Source organism: Microcebus murinus, chromosome 8 (genome assembly GCF_040939455.1).
Source record: "Microcebus murinus isolate Inina chromosome 8, M.murinus_Inina_mat1.0, whole genome shotgun sequence".
Taxonomy (NCBI): Eukaryota; Metazoa; Chordata; class Mammalia; order Primates; family Cheirogaleidae; genus Microcebus; species Microcebus murinus.
In genome coordinates this window covers 100,426,547-100,444,466 of record NC_134111.1, presented here as the reverse complement: position 1 = coordinate 100,444,466, position 17,920 = coordinate 100,426,547, and the positions used below count along the sequence as shown (strand labels likewise).

At 54.3% G+C, this 17,920-nt stretch overlaps 1 protein-coding gene across 1 annotated transcript; it reads right to left on the bottom strand.

Moving 5' to 3' along the window:
- Window positions 1-5,503: 5,503 nt before the first annotated feature.
- Window positions 5,504-9,244, bottom strand: ALPI (alkaline phosphatase, intestinal). Its single transcript, XM_012791621.2, is given in 12 exon segments — window positions 5,504-6,402; window positions 6,404-6,648; window positions 6,737-6,853; window positions 7,032-7,223; window positions 7,307-7,441; window positions 7,568-7,640; window positions 7,733-7,867; window positions 8,089-8,261; window positions 8,338-8,512; window positions 8,651-8,766; window positions 8,884-9,000; window positions 9,141-9,244. Coding segments are annotated over 12 exon segments (1,623 nt in total). The 5' UTR covers window positions 9,214-9,244; the 3' UTR covers window positions 5,504-6,330.
- Between the last annotated feature and the right edge of the window lie 8,676 nt (window positions 9,245-17,920).

The following is a 17,920-nucleotide window of genomic DNA, read 5'->3' as shown; positions in this document are numbered from 1 at the left end:
GGCACAGACAAATGCCATCCGATCTCACTAGTATGTGGGATCCAAAACAGTCGAAGTCACAGAAGCAGAGAGTAGAATGGGGGTTGCCAGAAGCGGGGTTGGGGCAAGACAGGGAGGGGGAGACTCTGGTCACCCAGTGCAAAGTTACAGTTAAATGCGAGGACTACGTTCTGGTGCTCTACTGCACAGCCAGGTGACTGTAGTTAATAATAATGTACATTTTTAAATAGCTAAAAGGGAGCATTTTATTTATTTTTTTTTTTATTTTTTTTTTTCTTAGGCAATTACAAGATGATAAAAGGGAGCATTTTAAATGTTCCCTTTGCAAAGAAACGATACTATTTGAGGTGAGGGATCTGCCAGTTAGCCTGGCTTAATCATTCCCCAGTGTATACATGGATTGGAACCTCCCAGTGTAGTCCATAAATATGTACAATTATTATTTGTTAGTTAAGAATGAAATAAAACTACAAATACATATACAAACACATAACTGGTCTCCACCCATCACAAAGGGTGCCTCCTCCTCCCCGCACTCCCGCCACCCCAGCGCCGGCTTCCAGGTGCCCGAGGGCCGGAGGTGCACATGCTCAGCCCTGCCGGGCCGGCGTCCAGCATGAGCTCATCGGGTTGGAAGGGGCCGGGCAGGCGCTGGCTTCCCCGACCTCAGCTGCCGCCCAGGAGCCCGAGCCTCTGGCAGCAGCTCACGGCTGATTCATTGGGCCGCAAGCAGCTCAAGTCTCCAAGCTGCTGTCACATGGTGCTGTGAAACCGCATCTCTCCTTGTCTATACTTTGCATAAATAATAATAAAAAATACCTCCCACCATCCTGTGTGACTGAACCGCTGCCAGGGCTGCTGTCAGGGACCCGCATGGACAGCTTTGAAGGCAACTCCTTCAGGGAGAATTTTCCTCCCACCTGAGGAGCCCGGGGCAGGGTGGAGGGGGTGGGGGCACCATGCCAGCTGATAATGACAAACTTGCAAATCCGGTGAGCACAGAAAGGGCCACAGCAGGGCACCGAGCGGGATGCATCCCTGTTAAGGCAGATGATGGCCTCACCTGTCAGGCAGCTGTTTCCCCCTCCAGGGGCTGCTCACCTGACTAGTCCCCAGGCATCAAGCCAGGTGTGTTAGCATCCCCGGTGGCCGGTATATCAAGGGGAACTTCCGGCCGCTTGCCGGTGTTGGGTCTGCTATGTGCAACGGTAGCAGACAGGAAGCTCCCTCCAGCTGCAGTCACTAGCCCTGGAGCCACCTTAGAGGAGAGGGTGTGGCTTCCCATAGGCCCCTGGAGCCCATCCCCCCAGGCCAGGATTCAGGGGGGCTTCCCCTAGGGACAAAGGCTAGTCATGCAGATGCGAACCAGGTGGAGACCTGTTTCTAGAACCAGTGGGCCAAGGGTGGCATCGGATGCAACATCAGCACCAAGGTCAGGAGAAGGGCACAGCTGGCATCCCATGAGTCCTCCTGAGAGGCTATAGGTGGCATGCAGGTTCCTACTCAACCTGCCACCAGAGCCATGCAGGGGTTCAAGAGGGATCCCTGAGCAGTGGGTCCGGGTGTGGTGGGGACTGGACCTGGGGGCGGGGGCGGTTTGGCCTGATAGGCCTGCCCAGGGCCAAGTATGTTGGAACCCACCTGGGCCTCAGGGGTTTGGCTAAAGGACATCGGCCCTCCTGAGTGTCTGCCCTGCGCTGGCCCTCCATGAGCCTTGCCACAGCCCGGTGCTGGGAGGGCGCACCCTGAGACAGGGACAGCGCTGCTCGTATTTCATGTGGAGCCCACGCCGCATGTTTACCCTCAGCTTGCCCCCCCCCCCCCCCGCAGTCTCAGGTGACCCAGATGAACAGAACCGGGCGCTGCGGGCCAGGGCTTCACACAGCACCCTCCCCGCGCACATTTTCAGCGCTTGGGACGGATTAGAGCTTAGTGTGTCTGCCTAAGTGGATTTATGGATTATATGATCTAGTTTTACCCAAACTCATCCTCCAAAATTGTCAAGTGGCTTACAGAAGATTCCTGTGAAGAAACTGCAAATAACACCAATAATCCCAGGCGGGGGGAACAACGACAGAAGAGGCTGCCCTGAGATTTCTTTATGACTCCTGTTGAGAGCTCCTGTCACCCCGAGGTAAGGACCTGACAATAAGTTAGCCCCTAGCTGGGCTCAGTGGCTCACGCCTGTAATCGTAGCACCCTGGGAGGCCGAGGATCGCTCAAGGTCAGGAGTTCAAAACCAGCCTCAGCAAGAGTGAGACCCTGTCTCTACTAAAATAGAAAGAAATTAATTGGCAAACTAAAAATATATAGAAAAGGCTAGAAACTAAAAATATATATAGAAAAAATTAGCCGGGCACAGTGGCACATGCCTGTAGTCCCAGGTACTGGGGAGGCTGAGGCAGGAGGATCACCTCAGCCCAGGAATTTTGAGGTTGCTGTGAGCTAGGCTGACGCCACAGCACTCTAGCCCTTTGAGACTTTGTCTCAAAAAAAAAAGTTAGCCCCTACTACAAAAAATAAGCAAAACGAAAGCCTGGGAGGCAGCCCCAGCCTGTCTTACTGGGGAGGTCGCCCTGGTGCCTGTGCTCGTGGTGTCTGCCAACAGCGGGGTGCAGCCCCAGCAATTTCCTCCCAGCCCTGTTTAAAGTTAGGTGCTGTTCAGCTCGGTACGTTTTGCTATTTCCCTAAGCAATGATAAATATTAAGACAAAACACACCTACCACCAGGCAGACACTTATTCTTTCTGTTGCAGTAAAAATGGCAGAAACAATGAGCAGTAAATGATCTGTCGACAAACCGAAAGGCATTTCTCTGTCAGCAAGAGGTGCTGGAAGATGTAGAGAAACGCTGCCGTGGACTGGAAGGGAGGCGAGTTAGGGCAAATTACCCAGTGTGGGAGGCTCGCTGCACGGCGGGCTGAACGCACAGATGTTCCCCCGCGTCTCAGCGTAAGGTATCTGCTGGTTTCTGTTCAAATAAAGGAACAGAAATGCACAAACCTCTTCTTCTTTTTGTGAGCCACTAAAGGGAAGATATGGCAGAGAAGATATATTGCCAACAGTAAATGCCTTGTTTGATAAAAACAACGTCATCTGGGGAAAACCATGGAAATATGCAACCACTGATGGAACAGCTACTCAGAAAGGATTTTGTGCAAAAGGATTCCGGCTAAGCGTCAGGGTGCAGAAGTAGCATCGCCTGCAAAGCTCACTCGCTGGTTCACGCGCAGTCCAGCCGTTGCAGGAAGGAAGCAGAAGCCGGGAGGGCAGATGGGAGGCTGTAGGAGCTGCCAGCGGGGTCAATTTTATAAAATCAAGATCGCCGCATTAGAGTAGGGTCTTCATAGTACTTGGTAATGACATTGGGTGTGACCTGAAAACCTTCCAGCCACACAGCGTGAGTCATCTTTATGGCGAAGAACTGTAAAGAACTGTCCCAAGGGTTCTCGTTCTCTCTTCCTAACTTTCCCTCTCTCCTTCTTAAGGACCAACATGCTGACATTTCTTAAGGTGACGGGAACTGTCAGTCACAGGCATTCGGTAACAACCTGACAAAATAACTGCACTGTCTGTCCAACTGTCCCTGCGTCTGTCCCTTCAAGGCAAAGATGTCCTTTTAATGAAAAAATGAGAAAGTATCATCTTTGAATGAAAATGCCTGCTAAGGAAAGGGCATTTTAAATTTTAATATTTATTTATTTTTCATTGCATTCTTGGCAAAAGGAAGAAAGAGCATTTTTTAGAACTTCGTAAAAGTTTTCATTGACGTGTGATTTTGTGGCTAAAACCATATTAGACTGCTAATAATCCTCATCCCTACACATTAAAACAGCCTGAAAGCAGAAACTGTCTAATCTAATCTATTAAAAAAATTTAGATGTAATTTACATACCATAAAATTGACACTTTTATTTTTAGAGACGTCGTCTCACTATGTTGCCCAGGCTGGAGTGCAGTGGCTGTTCACAGGTGTGATCTTGAGGCACTGAAACCTCGAGCCTCCTGCCTCGGCCTCCCCAGTAACTGGGAATATAGGTGCACACCTCTGTACCCGGCAAAATTCACTCCTTTACAGCGCACAATTCGGGAGTTTTTAGAATATTCACAAAATGGGGCAACTATTACCACTGTCTAATTCCAGGATAATCTGTTTCTCATACTTAGAGTTTTAAAATGTAGAGGTCCTTGGGTTTTGAGCCCTTTATAAAACAAACATGCAACAAGTTTCCACTGGCTTGCAAGACAACTAATCGACAACAGGGAAGACAAAAATATGCTTGATTTTAATAAAATCCTTTGCGTAATTGGTAGGTGAAATTAAAAAATGAGTATGATAATTTAGTCAGCCCAGCTAACCTTGCCTGTTTCTCCCATTCAGTTCCCATTTTTTTGGGACAGCCACTAAAATGCAGAATTGAAATAAACTGTCCTGAGAGCCAGGCCTTTAAATTGACGTTTTACAATGTTAAATCAAGATCTTAGTAAATACGGAAGCATATTCAAATGTTAATATTTCCAGAGTGTAGGATGCTTTTTTTATACCTTTGTGAATGTACAAATATATCTGTAATATTGGCCGGGCGTGGAGACTCACGCCTGTAATCCTAGCACTCTGGGAGGCCGAGGCAGATTGCTCGAGGTCAGGAGTTTGAAACCAGCCTGAGCAAGAAGGAGACCCTGTCTCTACTATAAATAGAAATAAATTAATTGGCCAACTAATATATATAGAAAAATTAGCCGGGCATGGTGGCGCATGCCTGTAGTCCCAGCTACTCGGGAGGCTGAGGCAGCAGGATTGCTTGAGCCCAGGAGGTTGAGGCTGCTGTGAGCTAGGCTGATGCCACGGCACTCGCTCTAGCCTGGGCAACAAAGTGAGACTCTGTCTCAAAAAAAAAAAAAAAGAAAATAGGGTCTTGCTCAGGCTGGCCTCCCAGAATACTAGGATTACAGGCTTGAGCCACCCCGCCAACCTATATACTTCTTTTAAATGTTCTCTTTGGGGCAGGTTGGATTCTCTCTAAGCATAGCTGTATTGGGATGGGTGTTCCAGATGTTGGTGGATGGAGGTCAGAAATACTTGGAGTCTGCACCTCCCTTCTAGCTTGTCAGCTCCCACCTCTGCCTCCACCTCAAAGACTAGACTGGCAACAGCCAGAGTGCTAATTTCCCAGTGGGGCCAGTCACAGCCCCCCTCAAAGACCTCCAGTCACATAACCCTCCATCCAGACTTCAAGCTCCGCCCCAGCTCTCCCCACACCTCCCTACCCCTCAGGCTTTACCTCCTTCACCCACCCACCCACTCTGACCCACCCACTGGACTCACCCAGTGCCTGCTGATTGCTGCCTCAGGGCCTTTGCACTGCTGTCCTGTGCTGCTCAAGCGTCCACTTTGTTCAGGTCTCTTGTTCAACTGTCTGCTCCTCACCCCTGCACCACGCACTCTGCCCCCCGACGCGTGATTTTTCTTTCTAGAATGTATTACTGGGATTACATCATATAATAGTTTGTTTTATTATTGCTTTGTCTCTCCCAGAGAATGGAGATGCCACAAGGGCGGGGAGTCGTCTTTGCTGGGAAAGGTGTGCCCAGTGCCCAGGTGGCCGGGGAGGGGCCCAGGGCTGCTCTGGGGCTGCCAGGCCGGCACCCGCAGCTTCCCAGGCCACGCTTTGGATCTCCCAGCCGGGAATGCGGCATGGGGTGGGGAAGGGCACCCAAGTAGCTGAGTGACTTGGAGCAAGTCTCCTCCGTGTGTAAGGGACCGCTAAGCCCCTCCCCGGGCTGTGCAAGTGGCCTAGTGAGGGGCAGGGGACGACTGTATCTAAGGCCCCTGGGGATCCTGGCCACTGCGGCCTCCTTGGCCAGCGAGGCAGGTTGCAGGGCGGTGGGGAGCGCAGCCTCTCCAGGGCTCCTGCTGTGTAAAGTCCTTGGGTCCCCTCCGTGCTGTGAAGACTGACCCCAAGAAAGCACAGCACAAGGCCCGGGCAGGTTGTGGCCCTGAGGGGGACGCCTCTGGGACAGGGGGACGATGCCTGCCTGGTCCTCCAGGGGGCAGGGACCGGTGGGGTGAGCCCCTCCTTTCCGCCTGTCCAAATCCCCAGCCGGCGGGCTTGGGCGGAGCGAGTGGGTGTCCCGGTCTAGTCCCCGGGCGCCTTGGGTCCCGCTCCCTGGAGGGCCGCGGGGCAGGGAGAAGCTCTGTGCGGTCTGAGGCTGGTCATCCGGGAGAGGGGAGGTAGGAGATCTGTCTGGGGACTCCGGGGCTGGGGCTGGAGGCCTCAGGTGAGGGCGAGGCAGGACACCGGCTGGGGGCAGCAGGAGCCAGGGGTGCGGTCACCAGAGCGGAAGCCTGGGTGGGGCGGTCAGGGCGGTCGCCAGCAGCAGCGACCCGGCCAGCAGGGGCAGGGACAGCGGGGCCCGCCGCCGCCCCGGGGCGCGCGCTGTCGGCGACGCCGGCGGGGGGCGCCAGGTCGCAGTTGGTGTAGGGCTCCAGGCAGGCGGCGAAGGCCATGACGTGCGCGACGAAGCTCTGCTCCTGCACGCCGTGCACCAGGTGCGCCTGCGGGCCGCGCGCGAACACCGCCACGTCCTCGCCGCCGTGCGTCTCCGACGACAGCGGCACGGCCGCCTGCTGCCGGTAGGTGGGGACCTCTGGCGGGGAGGGTGGCGTTCAGGGCGGGCGGGCGGCGTCCCTCCCGCGAGTCCCTCGCCCTAGCCCCGTGGGGCCCTGAGCACTCACCGCTCTCGCTCTCGCTGACGTCGGGCCGCGTTCCCGAGTCGAGCGCGAAGCCCGGGCCGTTGCCGTACAGGATGGACGTGTAGGCCTTGCCGTCCTGCGCCTTGCTGGGGGCCAGCCCTGCAAGGGACAGGGGTGGGCTCCTGTGGTCGCACTGAGCACATGGCAGGGAGCGCCTCCAGTGTGCTGGCACTTTGCGCTGTCATTACCCTTATTTGACAGGTGAGGAAACTGAGGCCCAGAGAGATTTCTGTCATATAATATGTGCAACCACCTGCACCCCTCTCCCCAGACCTACCGAAGATGGAGCTTCCCCGAAATGTGTAGCCCCCGAAAGAGAAGACGTGGGAGTGGTCAGCGGTGACCAGGGTCAGCGTGTCCTGCTCGCTGGTGAGCTGGCCCGTCATGTTGATGGTGGAGTCGAACATGATGGCCTCGGTCAGTGCCCGAAAAGCCCTGCCGTTGTGATGACCATGGTCAATGCGGCCCCCTGCAGGAAGGCCAGAGGGCTGGGGTGACACTTGGACCCACCCTGGGCCGTCCTCCCTCCTCTGCTGGGCAGGGCCCACACACCCTCCACGAAGAGGTAGAAGCCTTGGGGGTTCCTGCTCAGCACTCTCAGGGCCACCTCCGTCATCTCCATCAGGGAGGGGTCCAGTTCCGGGTCTCGCTGGGTTTCATATTTCGTGTCTCCAGGCTCAAAGAGGCCTGTGGGACAAGGGGACTGGGGGTGACTGGCAGGCTGGGGAGTGGCAGGGGGTCATGGCATGCATGTCGTGCACACATGCTCGGAGGGTGCTGTCTGAGGGCTGCCAGGGCAGGAAGTGTCATTACCCATGAGGTGGGTCACAGACGTGTCCAGGGACGCCTGAATGAGCTCCGAGCGGTTCCACACATACCGGGCACCCTGGAGGGAGAGAGCCAGGCCTTAGCCATGGCCCTGAGACCCACACCCCTGCCTTGACCTGCTGCGACCCCCGCACCCCCGAGCCCCATTACCGGTCGGGTGGACAGCCACTCCTGCACCAGGTTCTTCCCATCCAGCCTGGTTCCGTTCTGGCTGGCGTCACTGGGGTACTCAGGGTCTGGGGTCCCCCTGGGAAACATGTACTTGCGGCCCCCGCCTAGGATCACCTGGGGCCAGAGGATCAGGTTAGGGAGGTTTGGGGCACAGATGGCCCCTGTTCCCCCTCCTTCCAGTCCCCCGGCCTCCTGCCAGGGTCGAGGGCGTGGGCCTGTCCTGGACTGCACCTTGTATACCCCTCACCCCCAGATCCTGCTGGGTCCCAGGGTCAGGCTGCCAGTGAGGGGCCCTCCCCCCTGCCCAGCCCTAGCCCTTGGCCTTGGTGTCGCACGTCAATGTCCATGTTGGAGATGAGCTGCGTGGCGATGTCCTGGCAGCCCTCCTGGAGTGCCGAGGCAGGCATGTCGGCGTCCGAGTACCAGTTGCGGTTCACAATGTGCGCGTACGTGCCGGCTGGCGAGGCGTGCTGCACCCTCGTGGTGGTCACCACTCCCACCGACTTCCCTGAGAATGGCAGGGGTCATGGTGGCTGACCAAGGTCTTGGGTCTGGCCTTGACCCCCAGCCAAGCCTCAGCCTACCTGCTTTCTTGGCGCGGTTCATCACAGAGAGCACCTCGTTGCCGCGCGTGGTGTTGCACTGGTTGAGGCGGGCGGCCGCGCTCAGGCCGATGGTTTGGTAGTTGGCCTTGACCCCACACAGGTAGGCCGTGGCCGTGCCTGCACTGTCCGGCACCTGTCTGTCCACGTTGTATGTCTGGGGACAGAGACACCCTTTCTGCTCTGTGGCGGACACCCAGACCTCGTCCTCTAACTGGGCTGGGTCCTCCCTCCTGCCCAGTCCCCGGCCTCACCCCCCTCTGGCGTGGAGGACCTTAGGCGGCTGAGCCCTCACCTTGGACAGAGCCAGGTGCGGGAATTGGTCCATGGCCAAAGGTGTCTCAGGCCCCAGGTTTCCATTCAACTGCCCCTTTAGGATCCGAGCGGCTGTCACTGTGGGCACCCCCATCCCTGGAGGAGCAGAGCCACGTCAGGCCTGGGCCCTGGGGCTGGCCTGCGTCCACGGTGGTCTCAGGACCAGGGCTGTGAGGGCTGGTGCGGGCGCGGGGACAGGCCTCGCTCACTCACCGTCGCCCAGGAAGAGGATGAGGTTCTTGGCCATCGTCTGGATGGGCTGCAGCTTCTTAGCGGCGTCCAGGGCCTCTGCTGCCTTGAGGTTCCAGAAGGCTGGGTTCTCCTCCACACCTGGCCAGGGGAGAGTGGAGGCCGCTCAGCCTGGGGGGGGCCTGTTGGGGGGCGACTGGGGCTCCTTGTTATCTGGGATGAGCAAAGTTAGCCCGGGGGACAACTGTGAGTGGAGGTGCCTGGGGGGGTGGGCTCATTACCTGGGATGACGCAGAGGGACAGCTGCAGCCTCAGGCCCAGCAGCAGCAGCAGCAGCACCCAGGACCCCTGCATGTCTGTGGGTGGCCGTAGTCTGGGACGCCAGGGTACCAGCTACAGCGCAGGCTGCAGGGTTTAAATCAGGGAGGACTTTGTCCCTGGCTGTAAAAGGCTCTAAGTCCCTCCCCTCCCCTGCAGGCCACCTTGACCCCACCCTGCCCTGTGACCTGAAGCTCAGCTGGCTGAATGGCAGTGACAGGGTGTGGCTGAGCCAGCTGTCTGGCAGGGTAGAGTGGGGCCCTGGGGCAGCTGCCCCCTGGGTGAGGAGTAGCTGCATCCTGCAGTGGGGGTGCACCCACACCTCGGCTCATGGCGTCTCGTGGGGGACCGTCCCTCCTTTGTTCACCTCATTTGTTCAGTATTTCCTGGAGCCAGCTGTGGCCGAGCTCTGTCCTGTTGCTGAAGGGGGCACGGCTTGAAGCACACAGCCTGGGCCAGGGCCTGGTTTGGCCTCTCGATGCTTGAGCCCCGAGAGGTGGGAAAGGACATGGCCTGGCTGCCCTGCCACCCACTCGGCTTCTCACCAGGCTCGTCCCTGTCAGGTGAGGCTGGCAGGAACCTGGGCCCAGGGTCCCAGTGCTGTCAGAGAGGGTAGGGCTGGTGGTGACAACATGGAGCAGGGCCTTCTTGCCTCGGGATGTGTGTTGTGTGTGTGTGTGTGTGTGTGGACCTGAAAGATGGCGCACGTGTGCCTGGAAGAGACAGGTGGGGAAGGGGCCCGTGCGGGGCCAGCCAGGTCAGGGAGCAGCTGGCAGGTCTATGCACTTGAGGTTGCATTCTGTTCTCCTGCAGAGGTGGATGGAGCCCTGGGGTGGGTCCTTCTTCCTCGGGCTGCGGACACACCCGCAGGTGTAGCCTCTGATAAGGAGCTCCAAGGGTTCGCTAGCCTCAGGCTGGGTTCGAAAGTATTCCTCCAAGCAGGGTGTGGTGGCACGTGCCTGTAATCCCAGCTACTCAGGAGCCTGAGGTGGTAGGGTTGCTTGAGCCCAGGTGTTTAAGACCAGCCTGGGAAACATAGTGAAACTCTTGTCTCAAAACAAAAAAACAAAGTACTCCTCAAGTCCAGCAATCCCACCCTGAGTGTGTATCCAAGGGAATGAAATGCAAGGACTTGAACAGATACCTGTGCAGCCATGTTCATAGCAGCATCGTGTTCAAGAGCCATGACGCGGAAGCAGCCCAGTGTCCCCGGCCGGAGGAATGATGAACCCAAGGGGGTATGCATGTACACGCGAAGGCGTATCAGCAGCCTTAAGAAGGCAGGAGCTCCTGGTACCTGCTACAGCGTGGATGGGCCTTTTGTCCCCAAGGTCCCCAAGGACACATGCTGCATGAACACTCTTCTGTGAGGTCCTTAGAGTAGCCATATTCAGCAGACACAGAAGAATGGTGTTGCCAGGGGCTGGGGAGGGGAATGGGCTGGGGTTGGGGTTGGGATGGCTGTTTAATGAGTACAGCGTTTTGGTCTTGCAAGACGAAAAAGTTCTGGGACATGTTGCACACCCGCGTGCATGTACTGGACACCGCTGAACTGCACGCTGAAAAATGGCTAAGATGGTGAATTCCATGTGATGTGTTTTGCACCAAAATTTGAAAATCTCTTAAAGAAAAAAACTCCTTCCTCCCTGCTCCACCCAGCCCAGCCCAAGCACGGCAAACCTTCTCCCCTCAGGCCCCAGCCTTGGTTCCCACTGGTCATCCTGTGGGTCTCAGGGAAAAATGTCACCTCCAGGGGAGCCTTCCCTGCCTCCTGTCAGTTGCCCCCACAGTTCCCTCCAGCTCCTGCTTCCCCTTGCTGTGTTAGGAAAGTTCTTGGCTGAAGGTCAGGGGAGATTTGCTAATGGGAAGGTCCTTAATTAATGAATTGATTGTTTTTATCAGGCTGTAGGTTAAAGGTTCCAAACTCCAAAGTCAGCCTTCAGTCAGAAAGCCTTTGCAGTCATCTGCTCTTCCTTATTAAATTGGAATGTTTTTTGAGACAGTCTTGCTCTGTCACTGGGGTGGAGTGCAGTGGCATCATCACAGCTCACTGCAACCTCAGACTCTTGGGCTCAGGAGATCCTCCGGCCTCAGCCTCCTGAGTAGCTGGGACTACAGGCTCGCATCACAACTCCTGGCTAAGTTTTCTATTTTTAGTAGAGACAAGGTCTCACTCTTGCTCAGGCTGGTCTCCAATTCCTGAGCTCAAACAATCCTCCGACCTCAGCCTCCCAGAGTGCTAGGACTACAGGTGTGAGCCACCGCACCTGGCTGCTTAAATTGGAATTTTTGACCTAACTATAGATTCCCATGTAGTTATAAGAATGGTACAGTGATGCCTTGTACACTTTGCCCAGTTTTCCGCAATGGTAAAACTTCACGGATATTCAGATTTTTATCCGGATCTCCCCATCGTGTGTGTGTCTATACAATTTTATCACCTGAAAGTTTGTGTGACCACCACCATAGTCAAGATACTGAATAGCCCAACCTCACCAAGTCACTTCATCGCCACACCTCCTCCCTTCCCACCCTCTTCCCTGTCTCTAAGCCTCAAAACCAGATAGCCGTCCTGCATGTCTAGAATTTTGTCATCTCAAATAAGTTTATATAAATGGAGTCACACCATCTGTAACCTTCAGTCAAGATCATTTCCTGGAGAGTCATCAGTGGGTGGCAATCGTTGGCTTCTCCGTGTGCTACGTACGAGTCCACGGGATGGACGGACCGGAGTCTGTTCAATCATTCACCTGTTGCAGGACGTCTGGGCCGATTTCAATTCTGGCAGAGGTGAATCAAGCTGCTAGGAAGCCTCTCGGACAGGGTTTTGTGTGTGTGTGTGTGAATATGTTTTTCATTCCTCAGGAATTAGTGGGTTGTATGGTGATTGCATATGTAGCTTTTGAAGAAATGGTCAAACTGTTTTGCAGAGGGGTTATACCAGTTTATATGTCCAACAGCAATCTAAGTGATGGAACTTTCCTGCATTCTTGCCAGCATTTGGTGTTGCTGCTATTCCTTTTTTAGCCATTCTGATAGGGTGTAGCGTGAAGTCCCTTTTAATGCTCTTCTTACGACATTAAGTGATCATCAGCTCCCATTCACCCTGGTTTCTTCTGAATTCTTCTTTTTTTAAAATTTATTTTTTCTGCCAAACACGAAGCTTTACAACATCTTATGAATTCTTTCTTGTGGCTGAGCAGGGCTGGAGACCAGACACCGCACACCATGTCACTTGCAGTAAACAGATTGTCCACATCCAAACTCCACGGTGACCACCTGGCCATGTGGGGCCTCTTGGCCACCCTGCCTCCTAGCTTCGTGCCTGAGTCATCTGACCCTGTCGATATCTGGTTACAGTCCGGTCCTTCCTCCAAGGCCCAGGGATTACAAGACTGCAAGACTGTCGCTCCTTCTGGGGCGGAGCCAGAGATAAAGCCTCCATTCCTTCCACTCCTGGGTTATTACCTAGGGCAGGGGACGGAGGCCTGGGCTCCTGGGGCGTATGCTCTGGGGGTTGGTTGTCTTGGTTGTCTGCTCTCTGGGTGGGAAAGCCTGGTCCCGTGGGGCCCATCTAGATCCCCCACTGCATCCAGGGCACCCTCCACTGCCATCGCCACTCACCACCTGAGAGCCTCGCAGACGCCACGCTCAGGACAGCCCAGCCTATGTCCCAGCTCCCAGCCTGGTGCCCACCTTGGCAGTGCGACAGGCAGTGCAGGGCGACACTGAGTCGACCCCGTCACCAGCTGCTGCCAACCACAGAGGAATGGCTTCAGCCTGCCTCCCGCCCTCCAGATCTCATTAGGACATCTCACTGGGAAATGTGGTGACAGCCCCCTTCACTCGGGGAGAACATGGCAGGGGCTAGGAACGGATGTCGATCTCCAAAAGACGACACCCAGCACGCGTGGGGAGCACTCTGCAGAAACAGGGCGTCCCATCCCCTGGGCAGTTGCTCCCCGGCGCTGTCCCACTCCTGGGTGTCTCCCACCAGCTCTGTGGAAACAGTGTGAATGTCCCCACTGGTGCTGGGGTTCTGGAAGCAAGCTCAGGCATATTTTGTCCTCTCTTACCTGGGCACCGCATCTGGAAGACCTTATGGCTGCAGTCCCCATTTGGGGACTGCATCACTGGAACCGGGCTGTGTGTCACCGCCTGAGCTCCATCTACTCCCCCTTGCCCCTGCCTCATCCATGGAAAAATTGTCTTCTATGAAACCAATCCCTGGTGCCAAAAGGGTTGGGGACCGCTGCCTTATGGGATTGCAGGTGCTGAGCCTCCTAAAGCCACTTGGGGATCTGGTAGGCAGGCAGGTGGGCACTGGGGAGTAATGGGGGTGAGGGGATGTTTTGATGTCATTTCACCCAGCCAGAGTGGCAGTGCCCAACCCTCTCATCACTTGCGATGTCGCATCTCCCCATTCTGGCCAGGCCTGTCCATGTACTCCCAGGGCTGGGAGAGGATGCCGGCCGCCACTCCCTCCTCCCCAGCCAGCTCAAGTGGGGGCCTTCCTGGAACTTAGAGCAGTTAGGTGCCTCAAGGCCTTGGCAATAGATGGCTGTGGGAAAAGCACTCAGCTGAGAGCAGCAGGAGCCTGGCCACCTGCGGGTCCCAGGCTCATGGAGGGGGTCGTAGGGAGGTTCTTGGAGGTCACAGCAAGGGCCTGGCAGCACAGGAGATAGAGCCCCTTGCCTCTCTTTGCAACTACAGTCCGTGTCATCCATGCTACATCGTCGCAGGCCTCACCCTGGGCTCTGCACTGCCTGGAACAGATGGACACTGGTCGCAGAAGCAGCCAGGGACAGGCTGCTCAGGTCCTAGGAGTCATAGGAAGGAACCAGGGACAGTAGCGATGTTGGGGGTGCCTGTGCCACAGAGGGACACGCAGTGGAGCCGAGTGCACAGAGGACTTGGGCTCGAGCTTCAGGGTGCAGCTTGAGGACTCCGGAATCCATGCTGGGTCACCCACCGTCACTCTAGGAACCTCGACACGCACAAGGCTCAGACCAGCTTGATGTCCGGGGTCAGAGAGAGGTTGCAAAGCTCAAAGGAAGGGCCTGGAACACAAGGGGTTAATAGAGGAAGCCCGTGACACAGCCTTGGACCCTGAGGCCCAGAGGCTCCAGGCAGCTGCTCCACTGTGGAGGACGAAATCCCAGGTATGAAGGGGATGATTTCAGTCCAGTAAAATCTTTTCTGGAGGCCTGATCACATGTAGATCGTCCTGGAGGCCAAATAAGCCATGCCAGACCCAATGGGCGAGGGGCTTCCCGTCTGGAAGGGAGTGGGGTATGGACGCCCAGTCTTTCTCCCGGACACTGTCAAGTGCCCGGGCTCTGGGGTTGCGCAACCTCGGTGGGGCAATAGGAAGAGTGTGGACTTAGGGGCCGGAGGTGCTGATTGGTGGAGCCTCAGGGGCACAGGCCAGGGTGGGGGCAGGCTCCATGGGCACCCAGAGCTATGGGGCCTCCTGCAAGCAAGCGTCAGAACCCCGCTCCACTCCCCCGACCCTGTGAGGGGCAGGAAGTAAGGGCAGGAAAGTGGATTCCAGCAGGATCCGACCAGGAGAGAAGCCTGGACAGAATTCCTACTCACAGGGCTGCAGGACTGGCCCTGTGCTGTGCTTGGGGACTGGAGTGAGGCCGAGAGGAGGAAGGCTGGCCTCCAGCTTGGTGCTGGAGGGGTGATGCTGAGGAGGGAGGGGCTCAGTGGAGGCCGTCTGGGATCACTGCGCTGTGGAAGAGGGGCTGCGGGCACTGTGTGGCACTTTCCGCACTCTGGTCCTCAGGGTTTGCCCTGTCCTTGCTGGCTCTGTGCCTGTAGTACCCCTCAATACAGCCACTGTCCAAGGTCCCCTTTCTAATCTGCCTCTGCCTGAGCATCCACCCCCAGCCCCAACCAGGTTCTTTCTTTGTTATTGTTGTTTTGAGACAGGGTCTTGCCCTGTCTCCCAGGCTAGAGTGCAGTGGCACAATCAAAGCTCACTGAGGCCACGAACTCCTGTGTTCAAGCGATGCTCCTGCCTCAGCCTCCCAAGTAGCTGGGACCACAGGGAAGCACCACCATGCCCGGCTAACATTTAAATTTTTTGTAGAGATCGGGTCTCCCTATGTTGCCCAGGCTGGTCTCAAACTTCCAGGCTCAAGCTATCCTCCTGGCTTGGCATCCCCCAGGTTCTCCACAGAAGAAAAATCAGAAAGGCCAATAAACTTGTGAAAAGGCATCCAACTAATGTGGAATAAACCCCATGGGGTGGGTGTGGTATTACAGCCCCCCAGGGTGGCAAAGACCAAAAGCCCACGTCCATACAGCTGTAGAGAGAACTGCAGGAATGGGCTCCACACGTGCGAGGACAGGTGCTTCACTCAGGAATGAGATGTGCATATCCCACGATGCGGCGATTCCACCCTGGGCAAAACCCTGGAGAAGCTGGGCACACGTGTCCCAGGATGTATGTACCAACATGTTCAAAGTGGCACTGTTTAAAATCAGAAACAGTCAACAGCAGAAAGGATAAGAGGTGTGTTATTTTCACAAATGGAATACTATACAGCAATGAAAATGATAGGGCTTTTGTAAAATGCAACAGATTAAATGAATCTCACAGACATAAAGTTGAATGAAAGATGCAAATCACAAAAGAAAACATACGTAGAACCTATGTTTCACTTATTAAAGTTCAAACCAAACTATTTTTTTTAATATGAAGGGGGGCAGTGAAGAGTGGGGGGAATTTCCTTTTTTTTTTTTTTTTTGAGACAGTCTTAAACTCGATTATATAGGAGAAAAAACTATGACCAGAAAATGGGCATCAGTTAGGTGAGGTGGCTCATGCCTTCTAATCCCAGCACTCTGGGAGGCCAAGGCCAGAGGAATGCGTGAGCTCAGGAGTTCAAGACCAGCCCAAGCAAGAGCGAGACCCTCATCTCTACTAAAAATAGAAAAAATTAGCTGGCTGGGCGCGGTGGCTCACGCCTGTAATCCTAGCACTCTGGGAGGCCGAGGCGGGCGGATTGCTCAAGGTCAGGAGTTCGAAACCAGCCTGAGCGAGACCCCCCCCCCCATCTCTACTAAAAATAGAAAGAAATTAATTGACCAACTAAAAATATATATACAAAAAAAAAATCAGCCAGGCATGGTGGTGCATGCCTGTAGTCCCAGCTACTTGGGAGGCTGAGGCAGGAGGATCGCTTGAGCCCAGGAGATTGAGGTTGCTGTGAGCTAGGCTGACGCCACGGCACTCACTCTAGCTTGGGCAACAAAGTGAGACTCTGTCTTAAAAAAAACATTAGCTGGGAATGGTGGTGCATGCCTGTAGTCCCAGCTACTCCTGCTCAGGCAGGAGGATTGCTTGAGTCCAGGAGTTTAAGGTTGCTGTGAGCTATGATGATGCCACTGCACTCTAGCCTGGATAGCAGAGAAAGATTCTGTCTCAAAAATAGGAAAAAAAGAAAGAAAAAGAAAACAAGTATAAAAAAAAATCCAGTGGTTTCCTTTGGTTGGGAAGGAAGGGCTGGGGTGGTAAGGGGCAGAGTGTGGGCTGGGGGGGACCCTGGCCATAGCCTATTTCTCCATCTGGCTGGTAGTTACTTCGGTGTTCAATTGTATAATTATTATTACAGCTATTCTTTATGCCATACTGTTCTGTTGTAAGCGCTATTCCTAATGTTTGATATATCTCAGAAAGGATGAAAGAGGCAGGAACAAACTTGCAATTTGATCTGGATTAGATGCATCTGTTCCAACAGCATTTCCCATTTTCATCTTAACCAGTGTTTTCTAAAGTGTGACGCGGGCTTATTTCCAAATGCGGTACTCTGATTATTGTAAGTTAGTTGAATGGGGGGGGGTGTTTTAATTGCTATCCAGAAAAGACATCAAATAGCATTGAACTTCACAATAAGAAAGTTATTACTTTTTGATTCTCTTCCAATCCTTCTGATGTCAAGGAGAAACTCTCAGTTGGTTCTGGGATGTCTTCACGACCACCCTCACTCTGCCATCTCTCTTTTAACAAAGATAAAGCATGCTTTAGACTCAGAGCCCTGGCAGGCAAAGGATCTAGGGAGAATTTAATAATATTGCTTTTCTGTTTGCTGCTTTGGGATATGCATATAAGTACATGGCAAGAGATGGTAGTCTTCCATTTTTAGTGGGTTACAAGTTTCTTCTTCTAATAAAGTTAAAGAAAAGCTGAGCTAATTTAAAGAAAAATACTCAGTAAATAATACCACAGGCAGTGTGTGGGTATGGCAAAAAAAAATTGTCAAGGTGATACACGAACAGCCAAGTTTTGAGAAATATTCATTTCAAAGAAATAAATTAAGTAGACTTAGATCTGAGCTCAAATTTACTCTCTACCACTTCCTGGGTGCACTTCAGAACTGAACGTCTCTAAGCCTTAATTCCCTCATCTGCAAAATGGGCGAAAATGATAGACAGTACTAGCAACCTAAGCAAAAGGAGCCAGGGTGCGGACGCTATGTTTAACTGGGAATGAGCAGAAGCACCGCAGTGCGGCCCGAGGCCCACTATACAGGCCGGTGGAGGCGGCCGAGGCAAATGGAAGCGTTTGGAGGCAAGGGAGCAGTGCACGGAAGTTGCTTGGAAACACAAGAACATTGGTTACAGGGCTTATCCCAGGAGATGACTCAGCTTATTAGTGGAGACAGTGAACCGGGCAAGTGTTCCTGTGCATCTTGCTGGCTTGCTGTCCTTGTGACTCATGTAGCAAGCTGCA